Source organism: Tachyglossus aculeatus, chromosome 4 (assembly GCF_015852505.1).
Source record: "Tachyglossus aculeatus isolate mTacAcu1 chromosome 4, mTacAcu1.pri, whole genome shotgun sequence".
Taxonomy (NCBI): domain Eukaryota; kingdom Metazoa; phylum Chordata; class Mammalia; order Monotremata; family Tachyglossidae; genus Tachyglossus; species Tachyglossus aculeatus.
In genome coordinates this window covers 46343184-46361713 of record NC_052069.1, presented here as the reverse complement: position 1 = coordinate 46361713, position 18530 = coordinate 46343184, and the positions used below count along the sequence as shown (strand labels likewise).

The following is an 18530-nucleotide window of genomic DNA, read 5'->3' as shown; positions in this document are numbered from 1 at the left end:
TAAATTCTGTATTTCTGGTATAACAGTTGCGCTGGAGATGCGTTCGTTGTTACTTTTCTAGGGCTTTTTATTAGCAGTCGGAGACTCTCTCCCGAAAGTGCTTTTTCAGTATGGGAAGAGAAGCCGAAATTGGGATCGCCGGGAATTTGAGGAGGAGGAAGATAAGCAGTTAGCGGACTCCATGGCTTCACTGTCGTATCTGGTCTTCGTGCACAGCCTTGGTATCGATCAGTTTCCAATGGTCTTGAGGTAAGGCCTTTCTTCCGGTGGATGTTCTTTTTTGATCAATCAATCAATCGTATTTATTGAGCGCTTACTGTGTGCAGAGCACTGGACTAAGCGCTTGGGAAGTCCAAGTTGGCAACATATAGAGACGGTCCCTACCCAAAATGCGTGCTGAACTTTAACTTTAATGCCGAGTTAGCACAGGATGAAAACCACAGTTATTATTGCATTAATGTTTATCAATCAATCAGTCGTATTTATTGAGCGCTTCACTGCTGTAACAGGTACTCGACCGGTATTTATTAGCACTTTCTGTCTTCCAGATACTATAATAATAATAATGATGGCATTTGTTAAGCGCTTACTATGTGCAAAGCACTGTTCTAAGCGCTGGGGGGGATACAAGGTGATCAGGTTGTCCCACGTGGGGCTCACAGCCTTCATCCCCATTTTACAGATGAGGGAACTGAGGCTCAGAGAAGTTACGTGACTTGCCCAAGGTCACACCAGCAGACATGTGGCGGAGGGATTCGAACCCATACTATGCTAAGCTTTGAGGTAGAGACAGGAGAAGTAGATAGGACACAGTCCCTGTCCCACATAGGGGTCACACAGTCCAAGGAGGGAGAGCAGATATTTAATCCCCATTTTACAGATGAGGAGACCGAGGCCCGGAAAAGTCAAGTGACTTTCCCAGGGCCACACAGCAGGATTTGAGCCCCGGTCTCCCGACTCTTATTCCTGTGATCTCTCTAATTAGGCCTTGCTGCTTAGTCATTTATTCATTCAGTCGTATTTATTGAGAAGCAGCGTGGCTTGGTGGAAGGGGCACAGGCTTTGGAGTCAGAGGTCATGGGTTCAAATCCTGGCTCCGCCATTTGGCAGCTGTGTGACTTTGGGCAAGTCGCTTAACTCCTCTGTGCCTCAGTGACCTCATTTGTAAAATGGGGATTAAGATTGTGAGCCCTACGTGGGGCAACCTGATTACCTCGTATCCCCCAGCGCTTAGAACCGTGCTTTGCACATAGTAAGCACTTAACAAATACCGTCATTATTATTATCTTTAACTGCCTCAGTTACCTCATCTTTAAAATGGGGGTTAAGGCTGTGAGCCGCGTGTGGGACAGGGACCGTGTCCAACCCGATTTGCTTGTATTCACTCCAGTGCTTAAATCAGTGCCTGGCACATAGTAAATGCTTATTATTATTATTACTATTCATTCAGTCAGTCGTATTTATTAATAGTGGCATTTATTAAGCACTTACTATGTGCAAAGCACTGTTCTAAGCGCCGGGGAGGTTAGAAGGAGATCGAGTTGTCCCACGGGGGGCTCACGGTCTTCACGATTGAATGAATGAATGATTGACTGAGCTCCACATAATAATGATGGCGTTTATTAAGCGCTTACTATGTGCAAAGCACTGTTCTAAGCACTGGGGAGGTTACAAGGTGATCAGGTTGTCCCACGGGGGGCTCACAGTCTTCATCCCCATTCTACAGATGAGGGAACTGAGGCCCAGAGAAGCGAAGTGACTTGCCCAAAGCCACACAGCTGACAATTGGCGGAGCTGGGATTGAGCGCTTACGAGGCGCAGAGCAGTGTACTAAGCGTTTGGAAAGTACAAATGAGGTAACCGAGGCACAGAGAAGTTACGTGACTTGCCCAGAGTAAGTAAAATCAGCGAATAATTAATAATAATAATAATAACGTTGGTATTTGTTAAGCGCTTACTATGTGCAAAGCACTGTTCTGAGCGCTGGGGAGGTCACAAGGTGATCAGGTTGTCCCAATTGGAGAGCTATTCCCAATACAAGGATGTTTTCTTCTTTCTGGGGTTTCTTCTTTCCTGTAAAAGGAAGATTGCAATCAATCAATCAATCAATCAATCGTATTTATTGAGCGCTTACTGTGTGCAGAGCACTGTACTAAGCGCTTGGGAAGTACAAATTGGCAACACATAGAGACAGTCCCTACCCAGCAGTGGGCTCACAGTCTAAAAGGGGGAGACAGAGAACAAAACCAAGCATACTAACAAAATAAAACAAATAGAATAGATATGTACAAGTAAAATAAATAGAGTAATAAATATGTACAAACATATATACATATATACAGGTGCTGTGGGGAAGGGAAGGAGGTAAGAAGGGGGGGATGGAGAGGGGGACGAGGGGGAGAGGAAGGAAGGGGCTCAGTCTGGGAAGGCCTCCTGGAGGAGGTGTATCCACCCCAGCGCTCAGTACAGGGCCCGGCACGTAGTAAGCGCTTAACAGATACCACAATTATTACTATTTTTATTGCTATTAGAATTAGGAATTCACCCCGGATGTGCTCACCCTGGAGAGACTCATTTGCAATGCCGCTCCGGGCCATAACCGGGAACGGAGACTCAATCCTCCCACCCTGAAGGTGACGCGACGAGCGATCTCCCAGACACGAAGGGGGAGAATCTTGTCCATATTTACTCTTCTATTCATTCTGTTAATGAATACAGCTGACAAGGGGCAGAAGCGGGATTAGAACCCGTGACCTCCGACTCCCAAGTCCGGGCTCTTTCCGCTAAGCCACGCCGCTTCTTCTGTGACTTTGAGTGGGTCGTCTAGAACAGCGCACGGGGAAGAGGTCCGCTGAATAAGTCGAGCGGAGACGACCAGTACGAAGAGGGGGGTGAGAAGCCGCGTGGCCTAGAGGAAAGAGCGTGTGCCTGGGAGCTAGAGGGCCTGAGTTCTAATCCCGCCTCTGCTGGTTGTTTTCTGTGTGACCTCGGGCAAGCCGCTGAACTTCTCTGTGCCTCAGTTCCCCTGTTCTGCCCCCCACTTAGACTGTGAGCCTCGTGTGGGACCGGCCCACCTAATTCACTTGAACCTACCATAGCACTTAGAACACCTAGGAAGCGCATAACCAATACTATAAATTATGATACTGAATTACTATATTATATATAATATAATATATTATGTTATAGTCCATATTTTATTCATCATATAATATTAATATGTTAATTATATAATTGATTAATATAATATTAATTAATGCAATGATTAATATAACTAATTAATGTGGTGTTATGCATTATGTATGATGCTCTATAATATATTATATATCTATTGTCTATTATATTTTCTATATATTATATTATGATGTTTCTGTTAATCATATAATTAATTAATATAATATTGATTGATATAATTAATATAGTGTTAAATATCGTATATGATGCATTATAATATATTATGTAAATTGTATGTTATATTTTATATATTATATTGTGATATTTCTGTTAATCATATAATTAATTAATATAGTGTTGACTAATGTAATTAATTAATATAGTGTTATATTTTCTATATGATACATTATAATGTATTATATGTGGTCTATTATATTTTATATATTATATTATGATGTTTATATTATATTACGATATGTGATATTTCTGTTAATCGTATAATTAGTTAATATAATATTGATGAATGCAATTAATTAATATAGTGTTATATTTTATATATGATGCATTATAATATATTATATGTGGCATATTATATTTTATATATTATACTATGATATTTATATTATATTACAATATGTTGTATTATGATATTTCTGTTAATCATATAATTAATTAAAATAATATCGATTAATAGAATTAATTAATATAGTGTTATTTTTATATATGATGCATTGTAATATATTATATGTGGTATATTATATTTTATACATTGTATTGTGATATTTATATTATGTAATTAATTAATGCAATGTTGATTAATAAACTTAATGGGTGTGTTATAGACTATATAATATATTGTAATATGTTATATATGATGATATTCTATGATATAATTATAATATAACAGTATTATATCATATATTCAATCGTATTTATTGAGCGCTTACTGTGTGCAGAGCACACAGCATAGTATTATATTATATATTATAATATATAATTGCAATACCATAATACTGATACTATACTGTGTGCTCCGCACACAGCAAGCGCTCAATAAATACGATCGAACGAATTTTTAAAAAAGCGTGATTTGAGCCTTGGAGGTGCGGGTGGGCTTCAAGAGGCGCGGGAGAGTCGGGAACTAGGTTGGCTTGGGATGTGATTTGGGGAATAGCGGGTGAAGAGAGCAGGTGGGTAAGGTCAGGCCAGGTGGCGGAAAGCCGTGAAGCCAATCGTGAGGAGTTTTGGGGGGGATTCGGAGACACGGGGGGCCAGTGTGGAGGATATATATCAATAAACATTTTGTTTTTGCTCTTTTAGTCCATTGTACCTTCTGCAATGCAATATGGCGCACGTCGACGTCCTTCTGAAAAGGTAGGCGTCCCCCTTCGTGTGAGGGACCTTATCATTCCTTTCTCTTTAGAAGCCTGAAAGGTTTCCGTGGTAAAACGATCCCCAAAAAATGCAATTTTATTGCCCCGTTAATTAATTTATGGGGCCGAGGTCATCCGTGATTCATTCATTCAATCCTATTTGTTGTCTCTATATGTTGCCAATTTGTACTTCCCAAGCTCTTAGTACAGTGCTCTGCACATAGTAAGCGCTCAGTAAATACGATTGATGATGATGATGATTGAGCGCTTACTGTGCGCAGAGCACTGGACTAAGCGCTTGGGAAGTACAAATTCAGCAACAGAGACCATCTCTGCCTACAACGGGCTCACAGTCTAGAAGGGGGGGAGACGGACATCAGAACAAGTAAACAGGCATCAGTAGCATTATTATAAATAAACCAAATTATAGAAGTACACACATCGTTAATAAAAGTGAATAGAATTCTAATTATAAATAGTACATATATGCACAAGTGCTATGGGGCGGGGAGGGGGAGGAGAGCAAAGGGAGTGATTCAGAGCTATGGGGAGGGGAGATGGGAGCAGAGGGGAGCTTAGCCTGGGCAGCAAGATCGATCAATCAATCGATCGTATTTATTGAGCGCTTACTGTGTGCAGAGCACTGTACTAAGCACTTGGGAAGTACAAGTTGGCAACATATACAGTCCCTACCCAACAGCGGGCTCACAGTCTAAAAGGGGGAGACAGAGAACAAAACCAAACATACTAACAAAATAAAAGAAGTAGAATATAATAGATGGCTCCAGAACTACAGTAACTAAATTTGAGGTAGAGCAAACCTGTGTCAAATTGTGATTTGACCGTTTCCTCGTCTCGTCCGATAGATTTTAAGCATTAGGAGTCAAGGAAGAGAAATTAAGTATTCTGATGGCAAATCTCTTGAACAAAGGATTTCCAGATTCTCGTTCACTCATTCAGTCGTATTTATTGAGCGCTTACTGTGTACAAAGCACTGTACTGAGCACTTGGGAAGTCCAAGTTGGCAACATCTAGAGACGGTCCCTGCCCAACAACGGGCTCACAGTCTAGAAGGGGGGAGACAGACAACGAAACCAAACAGGCGGACAGGTGTCAAGTTGTCAGAACAAATGGAATTAAAGCCAAATGCGCATCATTAACAAAATAAATAGAATAGTAAATATGGACACTGAGAGCTCACCTCCTCCAGAAGGCCTTCCCAGACTGAGCCCCTTCCTTCCTCTCCCCCTCGTCCCCCCTCCATCCCCCCGTCTTACCTCCTTCACTTCCCCAGAGCACGTGTATATATGTATATATGTTTGTACAGATTTATTACTCCATTTATTTATTTATTTTACCTGTTCCTATCTATTCTATTTATTTTATTTTGTTAGTATGTTTTGTTTTGTTGTCTGTCTCCCCCTTCTAGACTGTGAGCCCGCTGTTGGGTAGGGACCGTCTCTATATCTTGCCAACTTGTACTTCCCAAGCGCTTAGTCCAGTGCTCCGCACACAGTAAGCACTCAATAAATACGATTGATTGATTGATTGATTGATTGACAAGATTCTCCCCCTTCATGTCTGAGAGATCGCTCATCGTGTCACCTTCAGGGTGTGAGGATTGCAATCCTCCTTTTACAGGAGAGAAGAAACCCCAGAAAAAAGCAAACATCCTTGTATTGGGAATAGCTCTCCAATTATTCGCTGATTTTTTGGTAGGGGAGGGTGGGGGACAGCAGGTGTGCCCTGGAAAATCTTGGACGATTGGATTATATATATCCTGTATATATGTATATATGTTTGTATATATTTATTACTCTGTTTATTTATCTTACTTGTACATATCTATTCTATTTATTTTATTTTGTTAGTATGTTTGGTTTTGTTGTCTGTCTCCCCCTTCTAGACTGTGAGCCCGCTGCTGGGTAGGGACCGTCTCTATGTGTTGCCGACTTGTACTTCCCAAGCGCTTAGTACAGTGCTCTGCACACAGTAAGCGCTCAATAAATTTGATTGATTGATTGATTGATTGATTAGCCACCCCTGTTTTTTATTGGTAGAGAAGCAGCGTGACTCAGTGGAAAGAGCCCGGGCTTTGGAGTCAGAGGTCATGGGTTCCAAACCCAGCTCTGCCAACTGTCAGCTGTGTGACTTTGGGCAAGTCATTTCACTTCTCTGGGCCTTAGTGACCTCATCTGTAAAATGGGGATTAAGACTGGGAGCTCCCCGGGGGACAACCTGATCACCTTGTAACCTCCACAGCGCTTAGAACAGTGCTTTGCAGATAGTAAGCACTTAAAAAATGCCATTATTGAGGCCCCGTGGTCCGAGTTGCGCTTAGTATAGTGTCACTGTGTAGTGGGCTTTTTTTAAAATCCTAGTACAGGCCGGAAGAGTAGCGTTGCCACCAGTAGAGTAGACTTCTAGACTGTGAGCCCACTGTTGAATAGGGACCGTCTCTATATGTTGCCAACTTGTACTTCCCAAGCGCTTAGTACAGTGCTTTGCACACAGTAAGCGCTCAATAAATACGATTGATTGATTGATAGAGTAGTGAGGAAGACCCAGTCAGTTGATCGGTAGTTACTGAGCGCTTACTCTGTGCAGAGTGCTGTACTAAGCGCTTGGGAGGATACAGTACAACAGAATTGGTAGACATGTCACCTGCCCACAACGAACTTACAGTCTAGAGGGTTTTTTAAACGTTGGGTAGACATAGGTAGTTATGCCCACAGTAAGCGCTCGGTAAATACTGTTGATACAGTGCTCTGCACACAGTAAGCGCTCAGTAAATACGATGAAATGAGTGAATGAAAGTGTCCCCCAGCCCCATATCTCTCTTCCTCCCTTCAAGGCCCTACTGAGAGCTCACCTCCTCCAGGAGGCCTTCCCTGACTGCTTCCTTCCTCTCCCCCTCGTCCCCCTCTCCATCCCCCCATCTTACCTCCTTCCCTTCCCCACAGCACCTGTATATATGTATATATGTTTGTACATATTTATTACTCTATTTATTTATTTATTTATTTATTTATTTTACTTGTACATATCTATTCTATTTATTTTATTTTGTTAGTATGTTTGGTTTTGTTCTCTGTCTCCCCCTTCTAGACTGTGCGCCCACTGTTGGGTAGGGACCGTCTCTATATGTTGCCAGCTTGTACTTCCCAAGCGCTTAGTCCAGTGCTCTGCACACAGTAAGCGCTCAATAAATACGATTGATTGATCTGTTTGGGTTTCCATCGCCTCAGTTCTCTGTTCCGTGTTTGTGCGGGTCTCTCAAAGGTTGCTGGGGTGGATAATAACAATAATAATAATAATGGTATTTGTTAAGCGCTTACTATGTGCCAAACACTGTTCTAAGGGCTGGGGGGGATACAAGGTCAGCGAGGTTGTCCCGTGGGGCTCACAGTCTTCATCCGCATTTTACAGATGAGGGAACTGAGGCCCAGAGACGTCAAGTGACTTGCCCAAAGTCACACAGCTGGCGATTGACGGAGCCGGGATTTGAACCCATGACCTCTGACCCCAAAGCCCGGGCTCTTTCCACTGAGCCACGCTGCTTCAATCTTGGCGTTTTCGCACGGGAGAATCAGGCTGAACCATCCCAAAATGCTGTTTTCAAATGGCCATTTACCTTCTTTTAGACTGTGAGCCCACTGTTGGGTAGGGACTGTCTCTATGTGTTGCCAACTTGTACTTCCCAAGCGCTTAGTACAGTGCTCTGCACACAGTAAGCGCTCAATAAATACGATTTTTTAGACTGAGCCCACTGTTGGGTAGGGACTGTCTCTATGTGTTGCCAACTTGTACTTCCCAAGCGCTTAGTACAGTGCTCTGCACACAGTAAGCGCTCAATAAATACGATTGATTGATTCTCCGGCATCGTAGTTAGGGCTCCCTTCCTTGAAATCCTTGAAATCTCCCGTACAAAGCACCGTTCCAAAGTAGCTTATAAAACTAACGTGGAAAACTTTTCGTGTATTCACTTCTAGGACCGAAGAGTCTGTGTCTTCAAAAGGATTGGTAAGATTTCTTTCGAATTCGATTTGCTTTAAAACTTGAATATCATCATCATCAATCGTATTTATTGAGCGCTTACTATGTGCAGAGCACTGTACTAAGCGCTTGGGAAGTACAAATTGGCAACCTATATACGGAATTTTGTCACCAAGCGAGCCTTCCTTTTGGAAAGCCGCGGCTCCAAATGTCCGTATATCATCAATCGTATTTATTGAGCGCTTACTGTGTGCAGAGCACTGTACTAAGCGCTTGAATATTTCGATGTGCAGGATCTTTTGGAGAGCAGCCTGCTTCGGTTGGAAGACGGTCGTCTGCTGCACCAATACCTGGAAATCAAGAGTTTTCTCACCGTACCTCAGGTAAAACACGTAAACGAATTTAATTGACCACCCAAGGTTCCTATGACTTTTTTTTTTTTAGCTCCTCCTAAGGTTTTATGTACGCATAGTACAGTGCCTGCCACATAGTAAGCGCTTAAATACCATCATTATTATAATTGTTATCCCCCAGTAGCTATGCTGTGATCTTTTTTTCTCTGTGGTTGATCATCTGACGCGCCTGCCGGCAGTTTCGGGGATTCAAAATTTGGTATAGGTTCCCACAAGCTCCTCAGGATGAGCACTCTATAGAATGAGGTAATAAATATTAATGCTTGACGGATATAGATACATATTTCCCACCCCCCCCAAAAAAAAAAATTGGCTACACGAAAATTTTCCACTTTTTTTTTGCTTATTCCAGTTTTTCTCGAGTTTTCTCAAAAAATTTTTTTCGTTTTTTTCCACTTTTTTTCACCTTACATGTCATATAATCCCCCCACCCCCAAATGGGCTACACGAAAATTTTCCTCTTTTTTTTCGCTTATTCCAATATTTCTCGAGTTTTCTCAAAAAAATTTTTTTTCGTATTTTTCCACTTTTTTTCACCTTACATGTCATATAACTTCCCCCCCCCAAAAAAAATGGGCTACACGAAAATTTTCCGTTTTTTTTCACTTATTCCAATTTTTCTCGTTTTCTCAAAAAAACTTTTGTTTTCATTTTTTTCCACTTTTTTTTCACCTTACATGTCATATAATTCCCCCCACACACAAATGGGCCACACGAAAATTTCCTTTTTTTTTTTCGCTTATTCCAATTTTTCTCGTTTTCTCAAAAAAACTTTTTTTTTCATTTTTTTCCACTGTTTTTTTCACCTTACATGTCATATAATTCCTCCCCCCCAAAATGGGCTACATGAAAATTTTCCCTTTTTTTTTGCTTATTCCAATTTTTCTCAAGTTTTCTCAAAAAAATTTTTTTTCATTTTTTTCCACTTTTTTTCACCTTACATGTCATATAATTCCCCCCCACACCCCAAAATGGGCTACACAAAAATTTTCCTTTTTTTTTTCGCTTATTCCAATTTTTCTCGTTTTCTCAAAAAACTTTATATTTTCGTTTTTTTCCACTTTTTTTTCACCTTGCATGTCATATAATTTCCCCCCACACACACCAAAATGGGCTACACGAAAATTTTCCTTTTTTTTTCGCTTATTCCAATTTTTCTCAAGTTTTCTCAAAAAAACTTTTTTTTCGTTTTTTTCCACTTTTTTTTCACCTTACATGTCATCTAATCCCCACCCCCCCGCAAATGGGCTACACGAAAATTTTCCTTTTTTTTTTTTGCTTATTCCAATTTTTCTTGAGTTTTCTCAAAAAACTTTTTTTCGTTTTTTTCCACTTTTTTTTCACCTTACATGTCATATAATCCCCCCCCCCCAAAAAAATGGGCTACACGAAAATTTTCCATTATTTTTTTGCTTATTCCAATTTTTCTCAAGTTTTCTCAAAAAAGCTATTTTTTTCGTTTTTGCCACTTTTTTTCACCTTACACGTCATATTATTTCCCCCGCCCCCAGAAAAATGGGCTACACGAAAATTTTCCATTTTTTTCGCTTATTCCAATTTTTCTCTAGTTTTCTCAAAAAAACTTTTTTTTTCGTTTTTTTCCACTTTTTTTTCACCTTTCATGTCATAGAATTTCTCCCCCTTCCCCCCCAGTCCGGGAGCCTTTAGACTGGGGAAGATTCCCTCCTTTCTTTTTGCTTCTTGCACACCTTGGCTCCCGTTGTGCAGAGGTTTCGTCCCCTTCTAGACTGTGAGCCCGCTGTGGGGTAGGGACCGTCTCTATATGTTGCCAACTTGGACTTCCCAAGCGCTTAGTACAGTGCTCTGCACTCAGTAAGTGCTCAATAAATGCGATTGAATGAATGAATGAATGCTGTCTGATGGGGATCTTGGAGAACCATACTGTGAAATATCAATCCGCTCCCCTTGTTTTTATTTTTCGACGGTATCTAAGTACTCACTATGTGTACTTAGCTTAGAACAGTGCTTTGCACATAGTAAGCGCTTAATAAATGCCATCATTATTATTATTATGTGTCAGGCACTGAACTAAGCGTTGGAGTAATAATAATAATAATAATAATGGTATTTGTTAAGCGCTTACTATGTGCAAAGCACCGTTCTAAGCACCGGGGGGGATACAAGGCGATCAGCTTGTCCCACGTGGGGCTCACAGTCTTCATCCCCATTTTCCAGATGAGGGAACTGAGGCTCAGAGAAGTTCATTCATTCATTCAGTCGTATTTATTGAGCGCTTACTGTGTGCAGAGCACTGGACTAAGCGCTCGGGAAGGACAAGTTGGCGACATATAGAGGCGGTCCCTACCCAACAGCGGGCTCACAGTCTAGAAGGGGGAGACAGAGAACAAAACCAAACATGTTAACAAAATAAAATAAATTGAATAAATAGGTACAAGTAAAATAAGTAAATAGAGTAATAAATATGTACAAACATATATACATATGTACAGGTGCTGTGGGGAGGGGAAGGAGCAAGACCGGTCAGTTCATGCACGCAGCCCACTTGCAGTAATCTCCCTCCAGTCAGTCAATCAATCAATTGTATTTTTTTTTTATGGTATTTGTTAAGCGCTTACTAGATGCCAGGCATTCTTCTAGGCACTGGGGTAGTTAGACCGTGAGCCCGTTGTTGGGTAGGGACCGTCTCTGTATGTTACCAACTTGTAATAATAATAATAATAATAATAATAATGGCATTTATTAAGCGCTTACTATGTGCAAAGCACTGTTCTAAGCCCTGGGGAGATTACGAGGAGATCGGGTTGTCCCACGGGGGGCTCACAGTCCTAATCCCCATTTTACAGATGAGGTAACTGAGGCACAGAGGAAAAAAATGATGGCATTAAGCGCTTAATATGTGCAAAGCACTGTTCTAAGCGCTGGGGAGATTACGAGGAGATCGGGTTGTCCCACGGGGGGCTCACAGTCTTAATCCCCATTTTACAGATGGGGTAACTGAGGCACAGAGAAAAAAAAATGATGGCATTAAGCGCTTACTATGTGCAAAGCACTGTTCTAAACCCTGGGGAGATTACGAGGAGATCGGGTTGTCCCACGGGGGGCTCACAGTCTTAATCCCCATTTTACAGATGAGGTAACTGAGGCATAGAGAAAAAAAAATGATGGCATTAAGCGCTTACTATGTGCAAAGCACTGTTCTAAGCGCTGGGGAGATTGCGAGGAGATCGGGTTGTCCCACGGGGGGCTCACAGTCTTAATCTCCATTTTACAGATGAGGTAACTGAGGCACAGAGAAAAAAAATGACGGCATTTATTATTAATAATAATAATGGCATTTATTAAGCGCTTACTATGTGCAAAGCACTGTTCTAAGCGCTGGGAAGTGAAGTGACTTGCCCTAAGTCACACAGCCGACAATTGGTGGGGCCTGGATTTGAACCCATGACCTCTGACTCCAAAGCCCGGGCTCTTTCCACTGAGCCACGCTGTTGTACTTCCCAAGCGCTTAGTACAGTGCTCTGCACACAATAAGCGCTCAATAAATACGATTGAACGAGTGAATACAAGGTAATCAGGTTGGACACAGTCCCTGTCCCACATGGGGCTCACAGTCTTAAACCCCATTTTAAAGGTGAGGGGACTGAGATCCAGAGAAGAATAATCATTCATTCATTCATTCAATCGTATTTATTGAGCACTTGCTGTGTGCAGAGCACTGTACTAAGCGCTTGGGAAGTAATAATAATAATGTTGGTATTTGTTAAGTGCTTACTATGTGTTCTAAACGCTGGGGTAGATTCAAGGTGATGAGGTTGTCCCACGTGGGGCTCACACTGTCTTTAATCCCCATTTTCCAGATGAGGGAACTGAGGCCCAGAGCAGTGAAGTGACTTGCCCAAGATCAGCAGACAAGTGGCGGAGCCGGGATTAGAACCCGCGTCCTCTGACTCCCAAGCCCGGGCTCTTTCCCCTGAACCACGTGAACGTGCCCAAAGTCGCACAGCAGACAGATGGCCGTGTCGGGACTAGAAACCAGGTCCTTCTGACGCCCAGACTCATGCTTTATCTACTAAGCCACGCCTAAAGGCTGCTTTATTAATAATAATAATAATAATGATGGTATTTGTTAAGCGCTTACTACGTGCAAAGCACTGCTCTAAGCACTGGGGAGGTTACAAGGTGATCAGGGTGTCCCACGGTGGGGCTCACAGTCTTCATCCCCATTTTACAGATGAGGTAACTGAGGCCCAGAGAAGTGAAGTGACTTGCCCAAAGTCACACAGCTGACAGTTGGCGGAGCGGGGATTTGAACCCATGACCTCTGACTCCAAAGCCCGGGCTCTTTCCACCGAGCCACGCTGCTTCTCTAAGTACCATACCATAAGTACCGTAATTATTATTATTATTATTTTATAATTATATAATAATATATTATAATATGTAAATAATAATATATGTGTAATATATAATATGTAATGTATTATTATATATTATATTATTATAATTATTATATTATTATTATTTGCGCATCAGAAGCAGCATGGCTCAATGGGAAGAGCACGGGCTTTGGAGTCAGAGGTCATGGGTTCGAATCCCGGCTCTGCCACCTGTCTGCTGTGTGACCTTGGGCAAGTCACTTAACTTCTCTGAGCCTCAGTTACCTCATCTGTAAAATGGGGATTATGACTGTGAGCCCCACATGGGACAACCTGATCACCTTGTATCCCCCCAGCGCTTAGAACAGTGCTTTGCACATAGCGCTTAACAAGTGCCATTATTATTATTATTATTATTATTATTATTATTATCATTATTATCACGACTAGAAGCAGTGTGGCTCGGGGAAAAGAGCACAGGCTTTGGAGTCAGAGGTCATGGGTTTGAATCCCAGCTCCGCCACATGTCTGCTGTGTGACCTTGGGCAAGTCACTTCACTTCTCTGAGCCTCAGTTCCCTCATCTGTAAAATGGGGATTCAGACTGTGAGCCCCACGTGGGACAACCTGATCACTTTGTATACCCCCAAGCGCTTAGAACAGTGCTTTGCACATAGTAAGCGCTTAACAGGTGCCAACATTATTATTATTATTATTAATAAAGCAGCCTTTAGGCATGGCTTAGTAGATAAAGCGTGAGTAATAATTTTTACTATAAATTGTGAGTAATATTAATAATAATAATAATAATAATAGCGACAATAACAAAAATACAGTTACTATTATGAACTCCATGTAATACCTACTTCTTTATATATGGGCTAAGGATAGATGCCTTCAAACGAATGCCATTTCAGTACTAATATTTCTTGACTTTGATTACTATCTTCTAGACCGTGAGCCCACTGTTGGGTAGGGACCGTCTCTATATGTTGCCAACTTGTCCTTCCCAAGCGCTTAGTACAGTGCTGTGCACACAGTAAGCGCTCAATAAATACCATTGAATGAATGAATGAATTACTGTCAATAGCGTGAAGGTTTAAAGTACGTTGCTCTTGGTCTAATTTACTTTGCTGTGATTATTTTTAGGACTTGGTGAAAGTTATGACCCTCTGCCCTGTTGAATCTCTGGTATGTAAATGCGTCGAGCGTAAAATACATCACTTAACTATAATAGTCTTTTCTTCTCGTGTAACAATGTTACGTCTGATTTGTTTCAGAGAAAAAAGAGTTTGAAGGTGCTCCAGCTGTACATAGACAAGTTGGATTCAAGAGGCAAATATATATTATTTAGGTAGGCAGCCAAGCGCGGCCATTTGTTGTAAATTAATTGTCGATTGAAATTTTGAGTCTGTGTCCTGTGGGAGATAGTACTGTGTCATGCTTTTCTTGAAGTTGAATCAATCAATTAATCAATCAATCAATCGTATTTATTGAGCACTTACTGTGTGCAGAGCTTGGGAAGTCCAAGTTGGCAACATACAGAGACGGTCCCTACCCAACAGCGGGCTCGCAGTCTAGAAGGGGGAGACAGACAACAAAACCAAACATATTCACAAAATAAAAAAAATAGAATAGATATGTACAAGTAAAATAAATAAATTTGTTTATGATTATTTATTATTTATTGATTATTTATATTAAGTTGAAAACAATAGTTATACAGCAGTAACGAGGTGAAGAGTTGCAGGTGACTTATTATCTTCAATTGCACTTGTATCCCTACTCTGTGGGTATTTGGTATCCGCCTCCCCAACTCAGAACTTATGTATATAGCTCCATTCATTCATTCTGTCGTATTTATTGAGCGCTTACTGTGTGCAAAGCACTGTACTAAGCGCTCGGGAAGGACAAGTTGGCAACATCTAGAGACGGTCCCTACCCAACAGCGGGCTCACAGTCTAGAAGGGGGAGACAGACAACAAAACCAAACATATTCACAAAATAAAAAAAATAGAATAGATATGTACAAGTAAAATAAATAAATTTGTTTATTATTATTTATTATTTATTATTTATAAGAAGTTGAAAACAATAGTTATACAGCAGTAACGAGGTGAAGAGTTGCAGGTGACTTTATTATCTTCAATTGCACTTGGATCCCTACTCTTTGGGTATTTGGTATCCGCCTCCCCAACTCAGAACTTATGTATATAGCTCCATTCATTCATTCAGTCGTATTTATTGAGCGCTTACTGTGTGCAGAGCGCTGTACTAAGCGCTCAGGAAGGACAAGTTGGCAACATCTAGAGACGGTCCCTACCCAACAGCAGGCTCACCGTCTAGAAGGGGGAGACAGACAACAAAACCAAGCATATTAACAAAATAAAATAAATAGAATAGATATGTACAAGTAAAATAAATAAATTTATTTATGATTATTTATTATTTATAATAAGTTGAAAACGATAGTTATACAGCAGTACCGAGGTGAAGAGTTGCAGATGACTTTATTATCTTCAATTGCACTTGGATTCCTACTCTTTGGGTATTTGGTATCCCCCCCCGCCCCAACTCAGAACTTATGTATAGCTCCATTCTTTCATTCAGTTGTATTTATTGAGCGCTTACTGTGTGCAGAGCACTGTACTAAGCGCTTGGGAAGGACAAGTTGGCAACATCTAGAGTCGGTCCCTACCCAACAGCAGGCTCACAGTCTAGGAGGGGGAGACAGACAACAAAACCAAGCATATTAACAAAATAAAATAAATAGAATAGATATGTACAAGTAAAATAAATAAATTTATTTATGATTATTTACTATTTATAATAAGTTGAAAACGATAGTTATACAGCAGTACCGAGGTGAAGAGTTGCAGATGACTTTATTATCTTCAATTGCACTTGGATCCCTACTCTTTGGGTATTTGGTATCCCCCCCCCCCAACTCAGAACTTATGTAGCTCCATTCATTCATTCAGTCGTATTTATTGAGCGCTTACTGTGTGCAGAGCACTGTACTAAGCGCTTGGGAAGGACAAGTTGGCAACATCTAGAGTCGGTCCCTACCCAACAGCAGGCTCACAGTCTAGAAGGGGGAGACAGACAACAAAACCAAACATATTAACAAAATAAAATAAATAGAATAGATATGTACAAGTAAAATAAATAAATTTATTTATGATTATTTATTATTTATAATAAGTTGAAAACGATAGTTATACAGCAGTACCGAGGTGAAGAGTTGCAGATGACTTTATTATCTTCAATTGCACTTGGATCCCTACTCTTTGGGTATTTGGTATCATCCCCCCCCAACTCAGAACTTATGTATAGCTCCATTCATTCATTCAGTCGTATTTATTGAGCGCTTACTGTGTGCAGAGCACTGTACTAAGCGCTCAGGAAGGATAAGTTGGCAACATCTAGAGACAGTCCCTACCCAACAGCAGGCTCACAGTCTAGAAGGGGGAGACAGACAACAAAACCAAACATATTCACAAAATAAAAAAAATAGAATAGATATGTACAAGTAAAATAAATAAATTTGTTTATTATTATTTATTATTTTTTTATTATTTATAATAAGTTGAAAACAATAGTTATACAGCAGTAACGAGGTGAAGAGTTGCAGGTGACTTTATTATCTTCAATTGCACTTGGATCCCTACTCTTTGGGTATTTGGTATCCGCCTCCCCAACTCAGAACTTATGTATAGCTCCATTCATTCATTCAGTCGTATTTATTGAGCGCTTACTGTGTGCAGAGCACTGTACTAAGCGCTTGGGAAGGACAAGTTGGCAACATTTAGAGACGGTCCCTACCCAACAGCGGGCTCACAGTCTAGAAGGGGGAGACAGACAACGAAACAAAACATATTAACAAAATAAAATAAATAGAATAGATATGTCCAAGTCAAATAAATAAATTTGTTCATTATTATTTATTATTTATTTGTCATTTATAATAAGTTGAAAACAAGAGTTATGCAGCAGTACCGAGGAGAAGAGTTGCAGATGACTTTATTATCTTTATTTGCACTTGGATCCCTACTCTTTGGGTATTTGATATCCCCCCCGCAACTCAGAACTTATGTATAGCTCCATTCATTCATTCAGTCGTATTTATTGAGCGCTTACTGTGTGCAGAGCACTGTACTAAGCGCTTGGGAAGGACAAGTTGGCAACATCTAGAGACGGTCCCTACCCAGCAGCGGGCTCACAGTCTAGAAGGGGGAGACAGACAACAAAACCAAACATATTAACAGAACAAAATAGAATAAATATGTACAAATAAAATAAATAAATAGAGTAATAAATACATATATACATCTATACAGGTGCTGTGGGGAGGGGAAGGAGGTAAGGCGGGGGGGATGGGGAGGGGGAGACGAAGGAGGGGGCTCAGTCTGGGGAGACTCTATCTCCACAAACCATTTATTTCTGGTAATGTCTGTCTCCCGCTCTAGACTGCCTTTTTTTTTTAATGGCATTTATTAAGCGCTTACTATGTGCAAAGCACTGTTCTAAGCGCTGGGGAGGCTACAAGGTGATCAGGTTGTCCCACGGGGGGCTCACAGTCCTAATCCCCATTTTCCAGACGAGGTAACCGAGGCACAGAGAAGTGAAGTGACTTGCCCAAAGTCACCCAGCTGACAATTGGCGGAGCCGGGATTTGAACCCGTGACCTCTGACTCCAAAGCCCGGGCTCTTTGCCACTGAGCCACGCTGCTTCTCTAGATTCGAGACTGTTAGCTCGTTGTGGGCAGGGAATGTACCTACCAACTGTGTTGAATTGTATCATCCCAAGTGCTCACTACAGTGCTCTGCACCTAATATGCACTTAGTAAATACCATTGATTAATTGATCAGTTGGCAGTAGGCGCATCATTTTTTATTAATTGCACAGGTCAGGAATGGAAGCAGCCTGGCCTAGTGAAGCAGCGTGGCTCAGTGGAAAGAGCCCGGGCTTGGGAGTCCGAGGTCATGGGTTCTAATCCCGGCTCCGCCACTTGTCAGCTGGGTGACTTCGGGCAAGTCACTTCACTTCTCTAGGCCTCAGTTCCCTCATCTGGAAAATGGGGATAATAATAATGGCATTTCTTAAGCGCTTACTATGTGCAAAGCACTGTTCTAAGCGCTGGGGAGGTTACAAGGTGATCAGGTTGTCCCATGGGGGGGTTCACAGTCTTAATCCCCATTTTATAGATGAGGGAA

The 18530-nt window shown here is 41.2% G+C and overlaps 1 protein-coding gene across 1 annotated transcript in view; it reads left to right on the top strand.

Annotated features, from left to right (window-relative positions):
• Positions 1–18530, top strand: part of GLMN (glomulin, FKBP associated protein) — an 83776-nt gene that overhangs the window by 30981 nt on the left and 34265 nt on the right. Inside the window, exons 7-12 of the mRNA XM_038745117.1 lie at positions 62–249; positions 4495–4548; positions 8540–8570; positions 8837–8926; positions 14463–14504; positions 14594–14667. Of these exons, the coding sequence (XP_038601045.1) occupies positions 62–249; positions 4495–4548; positions 8540–8570; positions 8837–8926; positions 14463–14504; positions 14594–14667 (479 nt within the window). The remainder of the gene's footprint in view (positions 1–61; positions 250–4494; positions 4549–8539; positions 8571–8836; positions 8927–14462; positions 14505–14593; positions 14668–18530) is intronic.